General features: G+C 33.8%; 1 protein-coding gene across 1 annotated transcript in view; it reads left to right on the forward strand.

The window, feature by feature from the left end:
• Nucleotides 1–14070, forward strand: part of SPAG16 (sperm associated antigen 16) — a 638516-nt gene that overhangs the window by 438180 nt on the left and 186266 nt on the right. The window contains exon 15 of the mRNA XM_005882297.2: nucleotides 3665–3791. Within this exon, the coding sequence (XP_005882359.1) occupies nucleotides 3665–3791 (127 nt within the window). The remainder of the gene's footprint in view (nucleotides 1–3664; nucleotides 3792–14070) is intronic.

Raw genomic sequence — 14070 nt, forward strand, 5'->3', positions numbered from 1 at the left:
CTTTCTTCTCCTAGCCAGGTTCCTCCCCCTATTGTCCTCTTACATCTGCATTTATCCTATTTGATCTTAATCCCATCCATTCCATTCCAAAGGCTAGGGCATTTCTCATCTCCATTTCAAGGTTACTTGAAACATCCCTGCAGAGACTGCCTCAAGCAGCCAGGGTGGATCGGCTTCCAGTAGATAATAATGTTTTTATTTATTATTTATTATATTTTTATTGATTTCAGAGAGGAAGGGAGAGGGAAAGAGAGATATATACATTGAATCATTGATCAGCTGCCTCCTGCATGCCCCACACTAGAGATCTGTCCTGCAACCTGGGCATGTGCCCTGACTGGGAATCCAACCATGACCTCCTGGTTCATAGATGGACACTCAACCACTGAGCCATGCTGGCCAGACTAAAATAATAGTTTTGTTATGTAATATTACGGTTTTAAATATGTATATTTTTATGCATGCATGTCTATTTATCTATCTAGGCATCCACTGAAAATAATTTTCTTACATTTCTACTGCTTCATCTTATAAATAATATTGTGAGAACCATCTTTTTGGCAAGTATTGATCTGAGTTATCGACTTACTGAAAATGTATCCTAATGGGGAAATATATTCAACATATGTAAACATTTATGATATATTGTGGTATATTTTTCAAGAAATAGAATATTATTGTTAAAATCTCAGACTCTGAGGTCAACCAGACCTATGCTTGAATTCTCTCCCCAATTCATTCTCTCTGGGTACTTTTAGGAAACTCACTTGACCTCTTTAAACCTCATTTTTCTCATCTGTAAAATGGGATTATTGCATCTAATAAAATATCTCTAGAAAACATCTTCTTTGAAGTCTATCTTTCTTCATTTAGGTTTAGCACATAACTACAGCTAGCCATTGTTTTTCTCATCTAAACAAATTTTAGATAAATAATTTGGTTTTCGCCAGGTGGTACCTCTCCTACATCTCTCCTCTCCACCTCTAGATCCTCAAAACTCCCACTATGCTGTTCAGATGAGCAATATTTTAGTATCTTCTAGTGCCCTATGGAAAGAGATTTATTGGCAGAAGGGCTTCCTTTTTGCATGAGAGAGGAAGAGGGATGTTGGGTCTTGAGGATATTCCAAGTTTTTGGTTCTGTATTCTCTATATTGTCTAGCTCTTGATTTCTTTCTAAGTGATTCAGAACTATCAGGGTTAGAACTAATATTTACTCCAAGAATGTTATGGAAGGACTTGGACTAAAGTAAAACTAGGTAAGTTCCACTGAGGCATTCATCATCTGTTGGTTTCACCAATATTTTTTGAGGTCTACACTGCCATAGGCACTGCCTCTGCCTCATTGGCTAATTGGAAGTGCAGCTAAGTTGTTCCTTCACTACCAAATATCTCTTGGTTATCAAATATGAACACAAACTTATTTATATCACTTATTAAGTTATTATATTTAGTTTACCTACTGTATACTTCGCCATAGCTCCTAACTATCTTGGGAAATAGAAAAATCTGACTAAATGGTATTATTCAAAATGGTCTAAAATAATATCTATTCTTTTATTAATAAGCATTTAGCACAGCACTTGATTCATTTAAAACACTTAATAAGTAATATTATCAGATAGTTTAACATTGGTCATTTGACAACAGTAAAAGTAAAATGTAAAAATGTTAAAAGTATTTAAATACTTATTTTCACACTAAGAGTGATTGAAATATTTATAGGTATATTTCCTCAAATTGTAATATTCAGTGGTATATAGCACACTTTAAGATTATCTTTAGTTTATAGCACCCAGAAAAGAAAAGTCAATCAAGTCCATAACCTGTCTTTGGTGTAAACTGCTTCTAAATTAAATGTATTCAGTTCTCTGAATTGAAGGAAAATTTTTTGTTTCCTTCTGAAAGATGTTTTAAAAAGCCCTTATATCTGAAAAGATTTTTACTAATTTCTAACATTAATATTTCTGATGACCCTGAGAACTTTCCTTCTGAAAATTAAATTCACTGATTCTTCACAATTCTTACAATACATGTTTACATATCTGAAAACATTCCAAGTTCTCCATGTTCCTTTTAAGTCATAAAAAAGATTAAACATCCCCTTTATGAAATTGGGGACAAGATTGCTGTATTGCTTCACTTGTGATTACAGTCATAGAATTTTAAAACTAATGGCATTTGTTGCATTTCTGATATGTTTAGGGAAAAGCAGAGTCCACTTGGAATGTAACATAACACATTTTTGAGAAAAAGAATAGAAATCAAGGAGTAAATGAGAAAAAAATTATGTGAGCTAATTAAAAATGGTAAGAAGGAGAATTGTACTAGAATCAAGTTATTTAACATTTTAGAATATTTAGGAAGAAAATGAGTATACTTCTTATTTAACATTTAAAAAGTAAGCTAAAGCTGAAAGAGATACTGTATATTGCATGGCAAACAGTATAATGGCATCATAAACATTATTTATAGGCCCAATGTGGCCAATACTCATATTTAATTGCCGAGTAGAGAGAATTTAAATGGCAGGATGATGAGAGTGAGTACATATTATGAATTGCTGGAGAACGGAAACCCCTCTTACTCATCACTATATCCTGGTCCCTGACAGAAAGTAGATGCTCAATAAACATCTGAGAGGCCAGCATGAGGAGTGAATAAACCTTAAGCTTGGACCTAGTGCATCCATGCTGCTGCTTCTATATTGGGAAAATACCCATTCCTGTTTCCATAACAATTGAATGCATTCACCCTTCCTTTTGTTTTTCATCTCCTTTATCCGATTACCTTCATCCTTATCCTAATACATATAACCCAAAGCCCCACATCTGTCTAGTAATTTTGTCTAAATGACCACAGCGGAAGCTGTTTCCTTGCCATCAGTTGCACCTGGCCCTAGTGATTCTACCTTCAGTGATTAAAAACTCTTCTTTTGTTCCGTTTGTTTTACTATCTCTGTTTTTTCACTCCACTTGAGATATAAAGTATTAGTACTAACTAATTACAGCATATAAAGTAAGATGCCCCCCTTTTAGTACAATGTTTTCATGTATATAGTTTTTATGTGTAGATCACATATATGACACAGGGCATGGCAAAAGTAGTTTTACAATTGTGAGTACATGAAACACAGATTTTATTCTTGGGTTATTTATTAATATTGTATTATTTCCATACAAATAACTGTAAATCTATTTTTTAATCCCACCCAACATGATATGTGTATATGTACATGAACTATATGGGTGTGTGTATTTTTTGTTTTACTATATCTTCTGATATAATTAAATCAGCCAAAATAAATAATTTCCTATAAAATAATATTCCAAAATGTATTATGTAATTTTATATAGTGCTTAAATTACTATTTTATAGCAACATTATGTTTCAGACAAAGGTATAATGAGTAACTTTTAGTTTAGAGCAAAGTATTCTTGTGGATTTAATAAAATTATAACACTTATCTCTTGTGTGTGTGAGTTACTACATATTATATATATATATGTAAATGCACTTCTTTTTTTAATATTCTTTAAAGGGTCACATGATAGCATCCTGCGATTCCTGTGGGGTCACAAAACTATGGGATCTCTTGTGTGTGTGTGTTACTACATATTTTTATATATGTGTAAATGCACTTCTTTTTTTAATATTCTTTAAAGGGTCACATGATAGCATCCTGCGATTCCTGTGGGGTCACAAAACTATGGGACTTTCGGAAACTCTTACCAATTGTGTCCATTGATGTAGGTCCAAGTCCTGGCAATGAGGTGAACTTTGATTCATCAGGTAGGATTTTGTTTACTTGTGACCAGTCTAACCACTGTTTCCCCTTTGTTTCCTCCTATGTGCACTTCTGTTCTTACTGTTATCTTAGAATATATTACATTATATCTCATTACATTTTGTATCATATGTCATATTATGAAAGCATATTTATCTTATATGAGAAGGAAGAAAAATAGAGGAGGTAAGTGTGTGTAAATGTATATAACACAAGTTCCTGGCAGCGCCACGTAAAACCTTGGAGCCTATATCCCTAAAGTCACCATCCAAGGTAAGTACATTGCTTTTTCTGAAGGCAAAATGACTGAGAGTAAAGAAGAACAAAAGGTTGGCAAGATAAAATGGAAATATTTTCATGGGATAATTTAAATTTGCCAAATTACCCCAGATTCTTTAGATTTTACAGTTTATTTGTAATATATCTATATTCATTTATTGTTGCAATTATATGCTCTGTGTAATTATTTTATTGTGCTTATCCTTGTTAATGATAAATAGTATGACAACTGATATGAACCACACAATAATTCCAGTCGTCTGTTTAAAAGGTTAAAATTGCAGTTACATCTTTATTTTTAATTATAGCCTGTTCTAAGTAAAAATGTATATATATTATTGGATAACATAACTTTTCTTTGCTAGTGTGATATGTATTTTAAATGTTTTTAAATTTTGAGGATTTTTAAAATCTTTGATAGTAATTTGTGGTAGATAGACCAAGTTATAGTGATAACTATTTTATTTTATTTTTTAAATTTCTTTATTGATTAAGGTATTACATATGTGTCCTTATCTCCCCCATTACCCCCCATCCCCCCCACTCATGCCTTCACCCCCTGTTGTCTGCGTCCATTGGTTAGGCTTATATGCATGCATACAAGTCTTTTGGTTGATCTCTCCCCCTTACCCCCACCCTCCCCTACCTTCCCTCTGAGGTTTGATGATTTGATCAATGCTTCTCTGTCTCTGGATCTGTTTTTGTTCATCAGTTTATGTTGTTCATTATATTCCATAAATGAGTGAGATCATGTGATAGTTATCTTTCTCTGACTGGCTTATTTCACTTAGAGCAGTGGTTCTCAACCTTCCTAATGCCAAAACCCTTTAATACAGTTCCTCATGTTGTAGTGACCCGCAATTTCATTGTTACAAATTGAACATAATTAAAGCATAGTAATTAAGGTGGGATCACTGTGTCAAATGGGAGTTCCATTTTTAGTTTTTTGAGGAAACTCCATACTGTTCTCCACAGTGGCTGCACCAGTCTGCATTACCACTGGCAGTGCACGAGGGTTCCTTTTTCTCCGCATCCTCGCCAGAGATAACTATTTTAGATGAAGAAATATATATAATGTTTCATTTAAAAATAGTCCATATTAATTCTGTAGTCCAGAAAGTTTGTAGTAATTATAGAGACATATGACAATTGTGTGTTTTGTGACACTGGTTTCATGATAGTCCCATCACACAGCTGAGATTTAGAATACAGTAAGTTTGCCTTCTTAACAACCTTTAAGTTGTGTTCCTGTTACAGATTAGTATATGAACCATGCTAATAATAATGGCTTCTTTAAAAATGTTTTAGACATTAAGACAATTATGGTCCACTAGAATTCAAACATATTTTTTAAAATTCTGTACAGAATAATAAAAGATCCCCAACTATGAGAATTTAATTTTACAGTGTGACAGCCTATTGATTTAAATTTATACTTTCAATAGACAAATTTTACCTTGACATCATAGTGCTAAAGGAGTTTTAATTTGGTTTTCACAAACATTTCACATCCTTAAATACCTTTGTATTATTTAGCATCTAGGTATTTATGTTCTTGAATTTTGAACCCTGAAATTTTAAAACTTTTAATTATACTTTATAATAATATAAATTAAAGGTATTTTGGAATGCTGTGCAACTAATAATAGATATATATTTTACTGTCATTATTAAAAATGTTGCCACTTGCTTTTTACTGTCTTTGTCATACAGCCTGAAATTTCTTCTCTATACTTAGTCAGGCAAACCTGATTTTAAATAAATGTAATACCAATCTTATTATCATACAACAATATCATCTTAAAGTCTTTAGAAAAACAAACTGATTTTCTCTCCCCATGACTGTTGTATTCTTGGTAATTCACTAATATTAAAGTATGAGGATCATGGGCAGAACAATAAGAAACTTAAAAGTCAAAGAGTTTAAACCAGGGACCCTGTTAATGAAACCACTTCATCAGTTTGAGGACATAAATTTATCTTTTAAATTAAATTTCTTGGGGTAGCATTAGTTAAACCTATTATATAGGTTTTAAGTGTACAAATCTATGATACATGATGTGTATGTTGCATTGTGTGCCCACCACATAAAGTAAAATCATCTTCCATCACCACATATTTGGCCCTGTTTACCCTTTACTTCCCCTCCACCCCTTTCCCTCTGTTGTCTGTGTCTATGAGTTTCAGTTTTATATCCCACAAATGAGTGAGAGCATATGTTTATTGGCTTTTTTCTGAGTTACTTATTGCACTTAACATAATATTGTCCAGGTTCATCCATGTTATCACTAATGGCAGTATTTCATCTTTTCTTACGGCTGAGTGGTATTTCATTATATATACTATGTATCACATCTTTTTTATCCAATCATCTATTGAAGTATACTTTGGTTGTTTCCATGCCTTGGTTACTGGGAACATAAGTGCAGGGCTACATAATCAAAACATTGAAAACTTGAGGGCATATAATTTCAACTTGACCTTCCCAACCCTTTGACCATTTCTTTAAGAAACATAATATAATTAACATTAATTCTGTTTGAAAAATTAATGCCATGAGCCTTTTTCTCATTTAATAATGAGAAATTTGTGCTTCTGTCATAGATATTTAAATGGAAGAGATTTTAAGAGGTTGAAATATATCAAAGGTTGAAGGAACAAAGGAGAGCAAATGCAAGCTCTAATGAGGGCTTGAACAGAGACCTGAAAATCACAGTCAAACGCCAGAAATTATGTTCATATTAAGGAAGTAAAGAAGTACAAGTCAAGAGCAGAACAAAATCAGAATAAGGATAGGAGCACATAAATCTCTTCTAATCTGCATTTATTCAGGAAAAGATTATTTGAAAGATAGTACAACAAAATTATACCAAAAATATTTGGACTATGAGGATAAAATCATATCTAATTTAATAAGCTCAAAATGCATTTCTATTTGACATACTTTTATTCACAATTTTTTATAAATGCAGGAATAATTGACACTGTTGAGAATAGTTAACATTTATTGAGGGCTCACATTAGTTGTGTCAACTCATGTTTCCAGGTTGAAATTCTGACAGAGTTAAATTGTGCTGTTATATACATCTAGGACATTATTTGTTATTTCTCATAGTGTATCATTTTTAAAATGTATCTTTGATAAAAATATTTGAAAACCAGTGATATAGTAAAAGAACATATATTATAATTCCAAGCCTTGGGTCTTCAGCGTCTCTTAGACTATAAGCAGATTATTTAATCTCTATGAACTAAGATTCTCCATGGAGGAGATCATTTTTTATAGTGTTCTGATGTGTTTCAAAGGGATAATGTATATCCTATAATGTGGAATTCCTAGTACAATCACCTTCCATGTTATTGCTAGCTAGGGAGGGATCTGAGAAAGTCATTCCAATCATTTCATGGATGAGAAAAATGTGTGTATATTTTGTTGTACAAATAAGATGCCTAAGGTTGTGTGAGAGTGTAGGAAGTTTCTAATGAAACTATAAAACACTAATGAATAGCTATTAAAAACAAGGGTCAAACCTCATGTTCATGTAATGGTAAGAATAATTTAAATGGTTAACTAAGAGGTAAGGTTGTATATAACAGTACATATACAATAGATTAAAATCAAAAGGTTTATAGACATATGAATCACTGTCTAGAGTTTAGCTTTTCTGTTACTATAAGAAATCTGCTTCTCACACATTTAAAAGTGGAGTTGCATATGGCATAGCATTATTTACATAATGTTATATTTGCAAATACATTGCTTGTGACAAACAGATTATCAGTGTTTACAGATATATACATATATTAGTATATATTTATAACTTGTGTATTTGTAAAAGGATAAGTGTTCCTTTCTCATTCAACAGAGAGCCTCCTGGTAATATAATGCTACACATTTCTGCAAAACTCACTATCTAAACAATATCTCTCACTTGGCATACTCAAATGCCATATGTTTTATCATTCAACGATTTATTACAATTTCAGAAAATGTTAAATGGAATTGTGTGAAGTAATAAAAATGAACTGTGAGAATTTATACTTACACTTCTACATTTCTCACTGCCTCATGTTTATGTAGTTTAGCAACACATGCATTTGTCTCCTCTGTCAAAGATAATTTCGGTACGTTTGCAAAGTCACATCCCTAGACAATGCAGAAGCTAAAGTTTGAGCCAGATGAGGACTTTCAGTGGAAAGCTTATTAGTATCAGATCATCAAAAGGGGCAAGGTTTCCTACTACTTGAGAAAAACCTAAATATTCTCTACAAGCAAAACCACAATAAAAATTGTAAAATGGGGGAGGGGTGACCCCATTGGAAAATATGAAAAGTATATGCCCCCTCCATGATTTTTCAAAATATAGTAACATACTCCCAAATTGTTGGTTCAAAATGAATTTATTTTTTTGTGTTTTGTTAGTAAAGGGTACTGTTCATCCTTGTGTGTTTAAAAGGCAGATTGCAAATTCTTTCTGATGGACACAGTGCATCTTAATTGGCAAAGTACTCATTTAGAAATTAGAGAAGTCCTGGATTTTAATTTTTTTTCTTTATTGATTAAGGTATTACATATGTGTCCTTATTGCCCCATTGCCCCCACCCCCACCCCCTGGTTTTGAATTTTGTCTCTAATACTTATTAGCTGAATGGACCTGGTGAAATTTCAACATTTCTGAGCCTCAGTTCCTTGAATGTGGAATAATAAAAACCTATTAGGATTTCTACTTCCAAGATAAAATAACAGGGACCAGATTTACCCTACTACCTGAAACAACTAAAAAGGAAAATCAGATTAAATATATGAAATGGGTTTTTTTCAGACATCAAATATTGGGCAATGAAAAACAGTGATACCTGAGAGAGGGGAAGTCAGTGAGAGGAGCCCTGCTGACAGCCCCAGAATACTGCTTGGAGAGTTACTAGGTCACAACTCAGGACAGATGAAACCACAGGGAACCCCTGCAGTCTCCCAAAGTTGAGGCAACAGAGGGGGCAGCCCAGGGCAGCCAGGGAGCTAGAGTTCGCAGGGTAGAGGACAGAACAGGAGAGAGCAGCAGGAGAGAGAGAGAGAGAGAGAGAGAGAGAGAGCTCTGGAAATTTGCAGAGTTCTGCTCCAGTCTTTAGCTGAATAGAAATCAGTATCTGCTAAGATAAGGCCAGGGAAAAATCTGTCTGGAATTAAAAGGAAACTTCCCCAGAGCTCACACAAGCCTAGGAATGGTTTTTATCCCTACCAACCAAGTGAAACAAATCTTGCCATTCAAAAGGACAGTAGGTAGAGAAAAGATTGCCAAACTCTAGCCCATGGGCCAGCTTGACCTGTGTTCAGGTAGAGTTTTAATGGAACACAGCCACACCCACTCATTTGCATATTGTCTAAGCCTGGTTTCACACCACAGCAGCAGAACTGGGTATTTGCAGCAGAGACCATATGGCCTGGGAAGCCTAAAATACTTAACATCTGACTCTACAGGAAAAAAATTGCAGAAGTGGAGTATTACCTCAGTAGTGAGGCAACCTCAGCCCACGCTCTGGACCTAGTCCCCTTCACTAATGTCCAAGGCGCTATCTAATTGGCTCATGTAAAAACCCATTTAATCTTCCCTCCAGCTCAGTGAGATGGTTAGTTATTCCCCTTTTCACAGAGGAGGAAACTGGGACAAAAAGTCAACAGCAAGCACAGTGACACCTGGCTGATCAAACGTGATGTCAGAGTTCAAAGCAGTCTAAGTCCAGAGACCAGAATTTAAACATGTTATTCTGCCTCTCATTTTACTAATAGTATTCAGTTTTATATTGATTTATGGTCTATTAGAAGTGATCCATTTTCTGTGAATATTGAAATAATCCCATTAATGACCACTTGACAGTGTTTGACGCAGTGCTGACTAAAGACACAGAATCCTGTCACTAGTTGTTGATTTGTTGTCTCTGGAAGAAGAAAAGAGAATATCACTCCTATTATCTGCCAGGTTTGTGATGTGTCTTATGCACAAGGGGGTATTCTAAATGCTTGTGTGTTCCTAATGGGATTTGAGACTCCAACCCTACACCTCAGTGTGAATTATGTGAGCACCTGCAGGGCCCTTATTTCTGCCATTTATTTTAAGTCCCAGCCTGATTAGAAACTGAAATAAGAATAAAAGGAAGCAAGCTAATGTCTTTTATCATCTAAGGCATATGGCAGAGACAATCTAAGTTTCTCCTCCTAAAAGCAAGTCCTTTCTACCACATCAATTTCCTGAGAAAGAAAGCCACAAGGAGAGGCTAAAATATAAGGGGAAAGGTGACCAGATGACCCATGCTCAATTATTTATGGTCCCATTATTTCTCCCTCCTTTTGAGTGGCTCTATTGTGTATGCAAAATCATTTTGTCCTCGAGTAGAATATGGGCCTCTCCGGCACTGGAGAAAGGAACTGGAAAACTAAAGAAAATCAGATTATGGATCTGATCTCCCTTGTAGACCCCAGCCTATGACTAATACCTGGAATGAAGTAAATTATACTCTAGAAGTTGGGCAAGGTGCTTTCCCTTTTATCATCACAGAACTATGAGTTTTGTTCCATTTCTCCCATTCTAAAGAGTTTTGAGAGCTTTAGTTACACATGTATATTAATGAATACACACATTTGTAGTCTTTGCAAGCCTGAGTTGCATTTCATTTAATCTTTAGCTCTAGAAAATTGTAAAAGGAAAAATTATAGCGATTTACAGGGATTGTTTTATACCTTATCTTTAAAAACAAACAAACAAAAGCTATATTTTTACTTGTAAATTTGGTTTTGTCATGCTAAGCCCTGTGTTAGAGGCAATTTTATTTACCTGATGGAAAGTTTGAAAAATAATATTATACTGATAGTAGGGACACCTTGAAAACTTTAAAGGCATATCAACCAAAGATATATTAATTCAGGGATACTATTCGCAGTTGTATAAAGTATTATGACTATAAACCAGTTTTGATTGTTTACTGTTCATTCTGAATGGTTGTTGACAATGCAATATCAGTTGCAATGGATCATCAATTCTGAGAACTGAAATGTATTTGGATTGCGTAAATTATGACAGATTACGATAAATAAGTTACTGACTTTTAAAAAGAGTAAAATGTATACATGTTACAAAGCCTGTCTCTTTCAGATAGTGTGGTGAAGGCCTGGAACAGGGAGCGGGTGTGGGCTAGAATGGGTTAATGGGGGGAAAAAGTGGACATCTCTAATACTTTCAACAATAAAGATAAATTTACAAAAGAAAGGTTATATACTTAAACTAATGACATCATTGCACAAACTACAAAGCCTCCCTTTTGGAATTGCCTTTACAGTTTTAAAAATAATTATTTAATATCCCCAATACTCACAAATACCTTTTCTGAGTCTGGATTGAATTTGTAGAGACATCTACAAATTATTCACATTTTATGAGTCAGCAAAGGACATCAATCACAAAGTGAGGCTCTAAAGAATAAATATTGTTGTTCACTTATGATTTGTAACATAAAATTGAGCAGGACACTTAATCTCTGTGGACCTCAACTCTATCATCTCTAAAATGAGAGGCATGGCCTGGCCGGCATGGCTCAGGGATTGAGTGTCGACCTATGAACCAGGAGGTCATGATCTGATTTCCGGTCAGGGCACATGCCCGAGTTTCAGGTTTGATCCACAGTCTGGGGAGTGCAGGAGGCATCCAATAAAGGATTCTCTTTCATCATTGATGTTTCTCTCTCTCTCTCTCTCTCTCTCTCTCTCTCTCTCTCTCTCTCTCTCCCCCTTCCTCTCCAAAATCAATAAAAGAAGAAGAAGGAGAATTAAAGACTTAAATGTAAGACCTAAAACCATAGAAATCTTAGAAGAAAACATAGACAGTAAAATCTGGAACATTTCTTGTAGCAATATTTTTTTCTAATTTATCTTCTAGGGTAAGGTAACAAAAGAAAAAGTAAACAAATGGGACTGCATCAAACTAAATTTTTGCACAGCAAACTGTCAACAAAATGAAAAGACATTTAAAAAATTGAGTCTCAAATATAAATGACATCTGTATTGCTCAACAATACCAATTTTTTAAATATATTTTATTGATTTCAGAAAGGAAGAGAGAGGGAGATAGAAATATCAGTGCTGAGAGAGAATCATTGATCAGCTGCATTCTGCATTCCCTAGACTGGGGATCGAACCTGCAACCCAGGCATGTGTCCTAATCTGGAATCAAACCATGACCTCCAGGTTCATAGGTTGATGCTCAACCACTGAGCCACTGGGCAAATACCAGTTTTTATTCTTGCACAACTAGCAATACATTCAGTCCCTGTTTCAACAGGAGTCTTGACAAAAAAAAAAAAAAAAAAAAAAAAAAAAAAAAGCATAAACTCCTTCATTTTAGTAAATCAATGACTCAATCAAACTCTTCTTATAAGGACTATATGAGATAGTAAGAATGTGACCCATTCTGGTTAAATCAGAGCAGGAAATAACTTATTAACCTTCCAAATTATAGCCTTGTGCAGACTCAATCAACTACTGCAGCTGCAATTACCTGGATTCTACAAAAAAGGCCACAATTGTGCTATCAATTCCTCAATTTTGTGTAGTATTTTTTCAAATGTAGTTTTCATTGTTGCTTAGCTCTCTAATGTAGCTGTACTACATATTTGTAACATTGTGGGCATAGATGACAAAAGGTGCTTGAAAATATTTTCACATGCAGATAAAATATTTCCTTGGAAGTCCATTATAAAGTCTATATTCATAATTATATACAAACAATTTCAATCTAGAAAATGCCCAAATAATAACAAATTCTAAATGAATGCCTTAATATTTGATGAAGATTTATTTTATATAGTATTAATGTAATGAAGACTTTTAAATATATTTACAGTAGTTATATGCATATAATAATTTACAAATGCCAAATCATTTTTCAACACTTTAAAAAGATTTGTATCTCTATACCAAGTGTGAAAAATAAATTTCATAACTAGCTATATCTTCATATCACCTACGCAATAAAATATTTGAATGCATATAATTAGCTATGCCCATAGGTTTGCAGATATAATAAAAATTATATGCACATGTTAGCATAGCTCACTTTGAAATATGACAATGACATTGTATGCCTATAGTATTCTAGAAAATGCATTTGTATAAAGAAATAAGACAATCAGACCTTTGAGTTTTTCTGAGGTACATAAAATTATTGTATTAAAAAGAATGTATTATTTTAACTTAATAGCACATAATAGTTTATTAGATTTAAAATTAATATGGTTAAAATTTGCAGTCCACACATACTTCATCGCCCAAAGTCAAGTAGCCCAAGCATTTGTCTTCTTTTTAATAGACTGTATATACAAAATTAAATAGATAATCATCCTTAATCTGCCAAGCTGATACTTTTAAAAAGGATAATCCTTTAAGGGAAATTGTAGTTCAACAGATGTGCAAATAGCATGATGCTGCGGAAGACGGAGCCTGCACAGTGGGTACTTGTGATAACTTGCAGTTACACTTATCTAAAATTAAATTTCAAGCAATATTCGGATATGATTTACTCAGGATGCTTGAGCTCAGAAGTATCTTTTCACACTTGTAAATAAGAAGAGTATAAATAAGAATAGTTTAAAAGCATCTTCATACAGCATCCCTTACTATGCACTCCCCTACCCCACCCCCCAAAACTTGAAAGAAATAGTGTGGTATTTGTATTATGAAAATCAATACTCTGTAAATGTTTCAAATGATTAGTTTGATAAACACCTCTGAATAATAGATAAGTATTTCATGCCATGCCTTCTATCCAAGAATTTTATCATTCTCTCTTTTGTATTTTTATTGGTCTAATGGTGGAAATTTTGTTAATTCGGTTGACATGTATTTAGTATAAGATGCTTTCTTCCAGGTACTGTTCTAAATTCTGGGGCTTAGTGATTTAAATTAGATAAAACTTTATTGACAAACCAAATTGAAGCAATAGACATGAGTCTGAAGGCAAT

Source organism: Myotis brandtii, unplaced genomic scaffold, assembly GCF_000412655.1.
Source record: "Myotis brandtii unplaced genomic scaffold, ASM41265v1 scaffold702, whole genome shotgun sequence".
NCBI lineage: Eukaryota > Metazoa > Chordata > Mammalia > Chiroptera > Vespertilionidae > Myotis > Myotis brandtii.